The sequence below is a fragment of the Henckelia pumila genome, chromosome 3, assembly GCF_033568475.1.
Source record: "Henckelia pumila isolate YLH828 chromosome 3, ASM3356847v2, whole genome shotgun sequence".
Taxonomy (NCBI): domain Eukaryota; kingdom Viridiplantae; phylum Streptophyta; class Magnoliopsida; order Lamiales; family Gesneriaceae; genus Henckelia; species Henckelia pumila.
The window spans coordinates 126,872,798-126,884,344 of NC_133122.1; the positions used below are offsets into that span (position 1 = coordinate 126,872,798).

The following is an 11,547-nucleotide window of genomic DNA, read 5'->3' on the forward strand; positions in this document are numbered from 1 at the left end:
GCTTCGGGTGCATGTTTTTGTTGTGGGGAGATTGGTCATTTGAAGTGGGATTGTCCACAGGCCGGAGGAGCTGGTTCTGGTTCTGGATCTCAGGACATAGTACAGCAGAGGACACAGGAACAATCGACGGGAGGTTCTAATCTAAAACCTCGTACTTCCAGTCAGGTGTTTGCCTTGAGGCATGATTAGGCAGTGGGCGAGAATGAGAGGGTCATAGCAGGGTGATAAGTTACCATACATTTCTCTAGACACAGTAGTTTTTTTTTCTACCCCGATGGGTCAATATGCGTCGACTAAGAGTCTAGTGATGGGTTGCGCATTAGAGTTCTAGAGGAATGTTTTGATGGCGAATCTCATGGTTCTTCCTATGGCGGATTTCGATTGCATCTTGGGCATAGATATGTTAACTGCATACCGAGCTTCAGTGGACTGCAGAGATTGGTGTGTTTTCATTCGGTTGGAGATGATAGCTGGTTCTTTAATGGTGTGGGAATGCAACCTCAGATGTCTTTGGTATTGGCTTTGTGAGCTTGTCAAGCTCTAGAGTCTGGCAGGGAAGGCTACCTCATCTATGCTATTGATATGTCTACTAGAAGTGTTGGTATAGAGGATTTTCCAGTTGTGAATGAGTTTTCGGATGTTTTTTATGATGAGATTCCTGGTTTTCCTCTAGTCCGAGAAGTCGAGTTTGGCATAAATTTGACGCCAGGGACTTGGCCTATATTACGAGCACCGTACTATCTGGCTCCATCAGAGATGCATGAGTTGAAGCAGAAGCTTCAAGATTTGTTGGACAAGGGTTATATTCATCCTAGTGTTTCTCCTTGGGGGAGCGCCTATTATGTTCGTGAAGAAGAAGGATGGATCTATGCGTATGTGGATTGACTATCGTCAGTTGAACAGGGTGAAGATCAAGAATAAGTATCCTTTGTCGTGAATTGACAATTTGTTTGATCAGTTTCACGGCAGTTTACTCCAAAATTGACTTGAGATCTGAATATTACCAGATGCGAGTCCGAGATCAGGATATAGCCAATAAAGCATTCAGGACCAGGTATGGGCATTATGAGTTCTTGGTAATGCCATATGTGTTGACTAATGCGCCAGCTGTATTCATGGATATGATGAATCGAGTATTCCAGGAATTTCTGGATAAGTTTGTCATCGTGTTCATTGATGACATCTTAGTATATTCACATGATGTGAATGAGCATGTTTGCCATTTGAGGCTTGTGTTTCAGACTCTTCGAGAGAAGCAATTGTACGCTAAGTTGAGTAAGTGTGAGTTATGGATTGATCAAGTGGTTTTTCTTGGACATATCATATCCAGGGATGGAGTTTCTGTAGATCCGAGCAAGTTTGATGATGTGTTGAACTGGTCGTGTCCAACGATAGTGGCTGAGATCCGTAATTTCCTGGGTCTAGCAGGGTATTATTGTATCTTCATCGGGAATATGTCATAGCTAGCTCAACCCTTGACGCATTTTTCTCGAAAGGGCATGGAATTTTATTGATTCTCAGAGTATGAGGAGAATTTCTGTGAGCTTCATGTGTTTGCTTTATTGTCTGGGTATGGAGGGTATGTGGTTTATACGGATGCGTCTCTTCAGGGGTTAGGTTGTGTCCTGACTCAGAATGGACATGTGATCACATAAGATTCTAGGCAGTTGAAGGTTCACGAGGATAACTACCCAGTGTATGATCTTGAGTTAGCAGCTATTGTTTTTGCGTTGAAGATCCGGCGTCATTATCTGTATGGCGAGAGATTTGAGATCTTCACAGATCACAAAAAGTCTCAAGTATTTGTTCACTCAATTAAACATGATACAGAGATGTTGGGTGGATTTGCTGAAGGATTACGACTGTGAAATTAAATACCATCCAGGAACTACTAATCTCACTGCTAATGCTTTGAGTCGTAAGGTGAGATTATCTGCACTTCAAACTTGTCTTGTTTCCTGTGTAATTCAGGAATGTTGCTCTTCAGGATATACCTTCAAGCATAAGAAAGGTATGCACTGTATTCAGATGTTTGCAATTTTATCTGAGCCAGCTTTGTATTCTCGGATTCGAGATGCTCAGATGTCTGATCTGAAGACCCGGTTTTTGGCTCGTCTAGCCAACGAGGGTATTACATCTAGATTTCATTATCAGTCAAATGGTTTTCTTTGTTTGTCTGACCGTATTGTAGTTCCGAAGGATGATACTCTGAGGAAGGAGATTTTATCTCAAGATCATTGTACTAAATTGAGTATTCATCCAGGGAGTAACAAGATATACAAGGATTTGCGTAATCATTTTTGATGGAAAGGAATGAAGCGCAATGTGTATCATTATGTTTCTATATTTTTGGTATGTCAGCAGTTCAAGGCAGAGCACCAACGACCTGGAGGATTGCTTCACAGTTTGCCTATTCTTGAGTGAAAATGGTAGTTTATCACGATGGATTTTGTGACCCATTTGCCGGTATCCTCGAGAAATTGTGATGCTATATGGGTTGTGGTGGAATGACTCACCAAGTCAGCGCATTTAATTCCGTATAGTCGAGACTATAGATTTGACTGGATGAATTTCTTGTACATCCAGGAGATTGTTCGACTTCATAGAGTGCATTTGAGCATTGTCAGTGATCGAGACCCAAGGTTTACTTCTAGATTCTAGGGGAGTTTAGAGCGCTCTATTAGGACTACTCTTAGTTTGAGTTTTTCTTATCACCCTGAGACTGACGGGCAGTCGGAGCACACTATTCGTACTCTTGAGGATATGCTTAAAGCATGTTCTATGGATTTTGGTCTGGCTTGTCAAGATCAGTTGCCATTTATTTGAGTTTGCGTACAACAAAAGTTATCATCGTAGTATTGGTATGGCACCATTTGAGGCGTTGTATGGGCGACGATGTCGTACTCCACTGTTCTGGGAAGAAGTGGGGGAGCGACAGGTGGAGGGACCAGAATTATTCCAGCATGCTTCTGATATTGTTGCACATATCAAGAAACGGATTAAGACTGCACAAGATCGACAGGCTAGTTATGCTAATATTAAGCAAAGACCTTTGCAGTTTGAGGTGGGCGAGAAGGTGTTCTTGCGAGTTTCATCATTTCGCAAGATTATGAGATTCGGTCTCAAGGGTACGCTATATCCTAGATTAATTGGACCTTTTGAAATTTTGAAAAATGTTGGAGATTTGGCTTACAGATTGGCTTTGCCGCCGTATTTGTCTGGTATCCACGATGTGTTCCATGTATCACTGTTACGATGGTATGTGGCAAATGAGTCCCATATTTTGAAACCGTCTGAGGTCCAGTTGGATACAGATCTAACATATGTGAAGAAACCTTTGCGTATCATGGTTCATAAGGACAAGGTGTTGCGTAATAAGATTATTCCTCTTGTTCTAGTTCAATGGCAAGGCCGAGGCACTGAAGAAGCTACTTGGGAACTTGAGAGTCATATGCGTGCAGATTATCCAGAGTTGTTCTCATTTTTTTTTATTGTAGATGTATCTTGTAAAATATCCAGTTTTAATAAAGGATGTTATTAAGTATCTTGTTTTGAGTACTTAAGATATAATTTCGGGATGAAATAACTTAAGTAGGGGGAGAATGTAGAAGCCCGGTTCCATTTCACAATATTAATTGACTGATTATGATTAAGGAATAGATTAAAGGATTAAATTGGATATAATTAAAGAAAATTGGAAAATGGACTCAGAGGATATCGGAGCGTCCGAACTGGGTTCGGAACGTCCGATCTAGTTAGGCCATTAAATTCTTAGGTGTCAAATTTTGATCGACACATGGTAGCGAAAGGAGCGTCCGATATGGATATCGGACCGTACGATGAGGTGGAAGAAAAGGTGTCAACGAGATTGTGACATGTGGCTAGGGAAAGCCAATTGGATCGTCCGATCCAGTGATCGGAAGGCCCGGTCATAGCCTATAAATATGTCATCCGAGAATTAGATTTTCACACCAATTTTCCAAGTATTCTCTCATTCTCCTAGTGTTTGGGACATTTTTAGCCTTCCTAGGCTTGGTCCAGGAGTTGACAAGGTGCTCCGGAGTCGTAGCGGAGTAGTGCCCAAGCTATGGGACAGTCATCATCAGCGGGCTGACGACAGACAGAGGTATTTCTTAGTTCCCTATAAATAATTAGGGAGTATTCTATAATTAGTTAAGGCTTTTAGAGCAAGATTATAATGCATGAGTATTTTACATTGAAGTGCGGATTATAGGCAAAGAATTAGAGGTGGTTTAGCTTGTCTATGTGATTAAGGTACGAAAGTATTATTCGAGATATTCAGACCGAGTATTCATATATTATGTGGTTGCATGTTTTACATGACTTTATCTGTATATCATGTCATGATAGTATGTTGCATACATGAGCATCTTGATCCTGTATCTTTGAGATATCTTATAGTAGGGCACTCACCCTACGATTAGTGGATGGTTGGATACGTAATTCTTGTGTCATGTCACCGTTATGGTTCGACACTTGTACTAGTTGATTGTCACCGTTATCCACTAGGTATAGGAGCCACCTCCTGAAGCGACGGCGCAGTGTGCTATATACTCTTGGCTCGGTTTATGAGCTTTTTTCTTGACCTATGTGTCTTGGTACCCGATACATTTGCATACATGCACATATAATCCTTGTATATTCATACTATCATGCTAAGCGTTTTATGATCATGTCTCGTACTATTTTTGGGACACCCTATTTCATGGGGCAGGTTTGTGTTTGGATTATGCGGGTGGTTCCAGGAGAGCTTAGACTGCAGGTTGGCAGCAGTTGGAGATTTTTGTGTTCTGAATAGACTTTTAGTATTTGTTTCATTAGAGTTTATACCTTTAGATATGGTTGTATAACTAGGTATTTACAGATTCCTTCACTTGAGATTGTAACTTGTTTTATGATTTCCGCTGTTAATTTTGGATTATTGTTTTATTAATTTAAATGCATGTGTAAGATCTTGATTAGTAGGTGAGTTTGGTGCGGGTCACTACAATGATTGTTTCCCTTTTCTCTTAATGACGGTGCTCGTAGTTGGTTACAGTCACTGCCATTGGAAAACATTGCAACATGGGCTGACATGGCTTCTAAATTTATGGATAAGTACTTTCCACCTAACAAGTCTGCTCAACTGAAAATGGAGATCACTACATTCAGACATCAAAATTTTGAGCAGCTGTATAAAGCTTGGGAGAGCTACAAAGAATTACTACGAAAGTCTCCAAACCATAATTTTGCAGCTTGAGAGAAGATTGAATTATTTTACAATGGTTTGAATGGGACAACTCGGATTTTTGTGGATGTTTCTGCTGGAGGATCAATATTTTCTTAATTTCCTGAGGATGTATATGAGATGCTTGAGCAGATGACTATTAATAGTTATCAATGGCCGAGTGAGAGATCTATGATAAGGAAACCTACTGGAGTTCATGAAGTTGATGCATTCACGACTTTGATTGTTCAAATGGCTGCTATTATATTTGTACACAATTGGTTGCAATGAGGAATGGGAATCAAACTTCAACTGAGTTGGCATCTCTGGCGACTACAGTTAATCGTAGTGAGGGATTTGAAAGTGCGGAGAAAGCCATGTTTGTGAACAACCAAAATTTTTATGGCTATAGAGGTAACCCTGCACCCAATCAATATCATCCTAGTTTGCGTAACCATGAGAATTTTTCATATGCAAATAATAGAAATGTGTTGAATCTTCCGTCGGGGTTCATGTGAGACCTCGGTTCTAAACGACAATTAAAGGAGTAATTCAATAAGTAAGCAATTAAAAGCCAAGAGCAATTTTTTTTTTTTTTTAAAAAAAAGGGGACGCGCGGGCGCGCATGGCATCCTGCCCAAGCCCTCGCGCGGGCGCGCCTGAAGCTCTGCCCAAAACTTCCGAAACAAAGTGTGGGACGCGCGGGCGTGCCACCCTAGGCGCGGGCGCGTATGGCCTGCTGAATTGGCTCAAAACAAGCCTCCAAAAGTGCAATAACATAACCAAAAGAACTCTAACATGATCCAACAAATATATATCCAACAATGTAGCATTTAAATACATAAAAGTGAAGAACACACATCGATGCTAGCTATTACAAGCCAAATACAGAGTACAAGAGTTCTAACTACAAGCAAGACCACTTCCAATCCAAGTTCAAGTTCTTAACATGCTTCAAAACATAAGCTAGATTGTCATGCTAACAAGACTTCTAAACCGAGTCTCACTTCTACATCATTCCCTCAAAGCTAACCATGCCTCTTCTGACTTGATCCTGCCCCACCTGTTGCCAAGTACACATACAAAAACAAAGCAACAGCCGGATAACCGGTGAGAATGATAATCCCAGTAAAAGCAACATACAAGCAATACAACAACAAACATGCTTTCAAAACAACAACGAAATCAATAACAACGTAATGAAATGCATGTCTTTAAACCGGGATATCAAATATGATAAACGAGGGATTGCTGCTATGCTTTTGGGATCCCGAGGGTGAGATTACGTAACGACTCACCGACTCACCCAATCGAGGTGGTGCCACGTATCCCACTCCTCTAGACTTTGAGAAACTATAATGAGTATGCTAGCACTAGGCGAAACGACTACGACTTAGGCCACTCAATCATAGTTCCCAAACGTCTAAACAAAAAGGGCGGTTCTGCCCGCTGAAAACAAGATTGGCTCAAGATGAATGCATAACAGAAACAAAAAACATAGCCATATAACAAAAGCTCAATCAAAACAACAGAACACAAGTTCCTCATGCTAGAACGAGTGTAGATGCAAGTATGTGCTTTTAAGGGAAACTCGAGAACCAACTGTCCCGAGTATGCTATCCCGCTATCGATGACTGCTTTTACCTTCCAATGTCGTAGATCCAACTCCGGACAAGCTACAACAAAAGATTGTATCAACAACTATACAACCTAAACAACAAACAACGGTTCAAGGAAATCTCTTTACCGATCTTCGTCCAACTCTTGACGAACAATGCTGCTAACACGGGCTTGAAAAACTCCAAACGAATCTGTTCAGATACAAATCAAAGATCAATTACCATGATCGACTTACAAGCCAAGTTCAACAACTCAATCACGGTTCGAAATCCCCAAAACTCAAACCGACGGCCTAACGACTATAAACTGAACAAACCGACAATGCAGACAGCAGTTCAATAGCGATATCAACTCAATTCAATGCTAAAACAACAACAACAATACAAACCCAACAAATCTCAAAATCATGATTTTCGAAAATAGCTTCCAAAAATCATAACAATTCCGAACGTTGCTCTAATTCAAAACCGACAGATAATAAACGATCAGAACCCCGCCAAGAACAACATACTAGAATCTAGATCGATTCTAACAACCTCCGAAAAACAAAACATATCTGATCGGAGAAATACTTACGGTATAACGGAGCACTCACTGCAGTGATCACTAATCTGCCTTCAGAAATAATTTCTAACGGCCGGATCGAGCTTGGGAGGAAATCTGGAAGCTTGGAAAAGCTTGAAGGCGTCTTCATTGGAGGAGCTCGATTTAGGGAAGAGGATGAAATGATTTCCAAGTCAAACAAATGTGTAGATAATATATAAAAATCAATATTTGCGTTTTAGTCCCTGAAATTCCAAAATTTACAAAAAGGACCCTGATCAAAATCAAACCGGCTCGAGAACTCTGAAATCTCTTATTAACTCAAATAAACTCATTTAAGATAAAAACAGGGCGTTACAATTCTCCCCCACTAAGAAGATATTTCGTCCTCGAAATCAATGAGAACCACAACTCATAAGATAGAATAAAGAACTGAAGACAGTAAGAAGAACTCACGTCATCCGAATAACTCCGGAAATCACTGTCTCATGTCAGACTCTGTCTCCCAATTCGCTTCCTCGACGCCGTGACGGCTCCACTGCACTTTCACCAACGGAATCGACTTGGTCCTGAGTTGTTTCTCCTTTCGATCAAGGATTTGAATCGGTCGCTCAAAGTAGCTCAGAGTCTTGTCTAACTCAGCTTCATCAGGCTGAAGGATATGTGAAGGATCTGTATGATACTTTCGCAGCATAGAGGCGTGAAAAATGTCGTGAATACCAGATAAAGACAGAGGAAGTGCAAGTCGGTAGGCAAGATCGCCTATCTTCTCGAGAATCTCGTACGGACCGATGAATCTCGGAGATAACTTCCCTCTCTTACCGAATCTGACAGTGCCCCTGAACGGAGAAATCTTAAGGAAAACGCGGTCTCCCTGCTCAAAACTCAGAGGTCTACGTCTGACGTTCGCATACTTTGCCTGTCTATCTTGAGCTGACTTCATTCTGGTCTGAATGATCTTAACCTGCTCTGCCATATCTCTAAGCATATCCGGTCCCAAATCTGGTGACTCGGACAAGTCATCCCAAAATAGCGGAGATCGGCATTTCTTACCGTACAATGCCTCAAAAGGCGCCATACCGATACTCGCTTGGAAGCTGTTGTTGTAAGAAAAATCGACAAGAGGCAAATAATCCTACCAACTAGTGCCAAAATCTAGCACTACCGCTCGCAGCATATCCTCTAAAGTCTGGATAGTCCGCTCTGACTGTCCATCGGTCTGAGGATGATAAGCCGTACTCAGATGCAATCGAGTACCAAGTGCCCCCTGAAGACTGTGCCAGAAGTGAGAAGTGAATCTAGGATCTCTGTCTGAAACGATCGACTTCGGCACACCATGCAATCTCACAACATTGCTAACATACAACTCAGCCATCTGATCATGATGATACGTCATCCTGTACGGAATAAAACACGCAGACTTCGTCAATCGGTCGATCACTACCCAAATGGCATCGCATCCTCGAATGGATCGTGGTAGCTTCGTGACTAAATCCATGGAAATGTGATCCCACTTCCATTCAAGAACAGATAGACTGTGCAACAGACCTCCTGGTCGCTTCCGTTCTGCTTTCACCTGTTGACAATTCAAACACCGAGATACAAACCTCGCTACATCGCTCTTCATTCTCTTCCACCAGAACTGGTTCTTCAGATCGTTGTACATCTTACGACCTCCAGGATGAATACTAAACCGACTGCAATGAGCCTCTCGGAGAATACGCTTTCTCAACTCCGAAATATCAGGCACAACAATACGGTTATTCACGAACAAAACATCGTCTCTAACCTGGAATTCAGACTGATGACCCGATCTGACTTTCTCTACTGAAATCTGGATGCTCGGCTCAGACTTCTGTGCATCTCTGATTGCAACAAACAACTCTGGCTCGGCTTGAATAGCAAACACTCTGATAGTCTCCCTATCTGTTTCAAACTCTAAACCAGAAGTGCAACAATCATCGATCAACTGAGAAACACCGATAGTAGAAAGAGATAAAGAACAAAGCTTTCGGCTCAAGGCATCTGCAACTGCATTAGACTTCCCCGGATAGTACTTGATTTCACAGTCAAAATACTTCAACAGATCTAACCATCTTCTCTGTCTCATATTTAGCTCTGCCTGTGAAAACAAGTACTTAAGGCTCTTATGGTCAGAAAAGATCTCGAAAGACTCACCATAAAGATAGTGACGCCAGATCTTCAGAGCAAAGACGATCACAGCTAGTTCAAGATCATGGACCGGATAACGAGTCTCGTGCGGTTTCAGCTGCCTCGATGCATACGCTATCACATGCTTATGCTGCATAAGAACACATCCCAAGCCTTGGTTAGAAGCATCACAATAGACTGTGAAACCTCCAGTACCCTTCGGAATAGAAAGAATTGGAGCACTGGTCAGTCTTCTCTTCAGATCAACAAAGCTAGCCTCACAATCTGGAGTCCAAACAAAAGGCGCATTCTTCTGAGTCAGCTGGGTAATAGGCTTGGCAATAGACGAAAAACCCTCGATGAAATGACGATAATAACCAGCTAAACCCATGAAGCTTCGGATCTCCGGCACTGAAGTAGGTCTAGGCCAATTCATAACCGCTTAAATCTTGCTGGGATCGACAGAAATCCCATCTTCAGAAATAATATGACCGAGAAAGACAACTCGATCTAACCAGAATTCACACTTAGACAGCTTGGCAAACAACTGCTCAACTCGCAAAATCTGCAGTACGGTCCTCAAGTGCTCTGCATGGTCAGTACGGTTCTTCGAGTAGATAAGAATATCATCGATAAAGATAATGACGAACTCATCTAAATAACGCTGAAAGATACGGTTCATCAAACCCATAAAAACCGCTGGGGCGTTAGTCAACCCGAACGGCATGACTATAAACTCAAAGTGGCCATACCTCGTCCTGAATGCGGTCTTAGGAACGTCTTCCTCTCGCACTCTCAACTGGTGATAACCTGACCTCAGATCAATCTTAGAGTAGACAGAAGAACCCTGCAGTTGATCAAACAAGTCATCTATTCGGGGTAAAGGATACCTGTTCTTAACTGTAGCCTGATTCAATTGACGGTAGTCGATACAGAGCCGCATAGAACCATCCTTCTTCCGAATGAATAGAACAGGAGCACCCCAAGGCGATACACTAGGTCTGATGTATCCCTTGGCAATCAAATCCTCAAGCTGCTCCTTCAACTCTCTCAATTCAACAAGTGCCATACGATAAGGAGCTTTTGAAATAGGTTGAGTACCTGGCACTAAGTCAATGCTGAATTCGATTTCTCGAATAGGTGGCAAACCAGGAACATCTTCCGGAAACACATCCGCAAATTCTCTAACCACCGGTAAATCTACCAAAGCTGGGCTAGATTTCAGTACATCAACTGCATACACCAAAAATCCTTCTGCACCTTTCTGTAGCAAATGAGTCATAGATAACACTGAAATCAAAGGAATTCTAGATCGAGAACCCTTACCAAAGAATTTCCACTCGTCTGCCATTTCTGGTCTGAACCTAACAACTTTCTGGAAATAATCGACTATCGCCCTGTACTTGGTTAAAGCATCTATCCCGACAATACAATCAAAATCTGACAGTCCCAGTACAATACAATCGAATTCTAACAAATTTCCTTCAAAACACAGTTCACAGTTCCTGACTAATCTGACAGAAACAATTCCTCCACCCAAAGGTGAAGTAACAGCTACTACTGTAGGCAACAATTCAGTTGGCAAAGCATGCAATAATACGAATTTCTCAAAGATAAAAGAATGGAAAGCACCTGTATCTATCAAGACATGAGCAGAATAACCAAAAATCGAACAGTTACCTGCTATAACATCGTCAGGTGCTGCTTGAGCCTGATCCTCTGTCAGAGCAAAGACTCGTGCTTGCTGTCTCGGAGGCTGGTTTGCAGTGGTACTACCTCCCTGTCTGTTCTGCTGCTGAGGCTGGAAAGAGTGCACTGCAGAAGACTGCCTCTCAGGCTGAGCTGCAGGTCTAGACGAACTCCCACTCTGAGCTCTATCTCTGTTACGCTGAGGGCACACCTTAGAGAAGTGTCCCGGTTGCTGACATGTGTTACAATTGCCGAAGACCCCCACACACTGATCCGGTGAGTGTCTTCCTCCACACTTACTGCAGTACAAGGATGAT

At 42.0% G+C, this 11,547-nt stretch overlaps 1 protein-coding gene across 1 annotated transcript; it reads left to right on the forward strand.

Moving 5' to 3' along the window:
* The first annotated feature begins 343 nt into the window (after positions 1-343).
* Positions 344-5,260, forward strand: LOC140889460 (uncharacterized). Its single transcript, XM_073297180.1, has 7 exons — positions 344-441; positions 555-872; positions 959-1,407; positions 1,522-1,643; positions 1,831-1,923; positions 3,059-3,499; positions 5,060-5,260. Exons 1-7 carry the CDS (start codon positions 344-346, stop codon positions 5,258-5,260), a joined length of 1,722 nt encoding a protein of 573 aa, XP_073153281.1.
* The last annotated feature ends 6,287 nt before the right edge of the window (positions 5,261-11,547 follow it).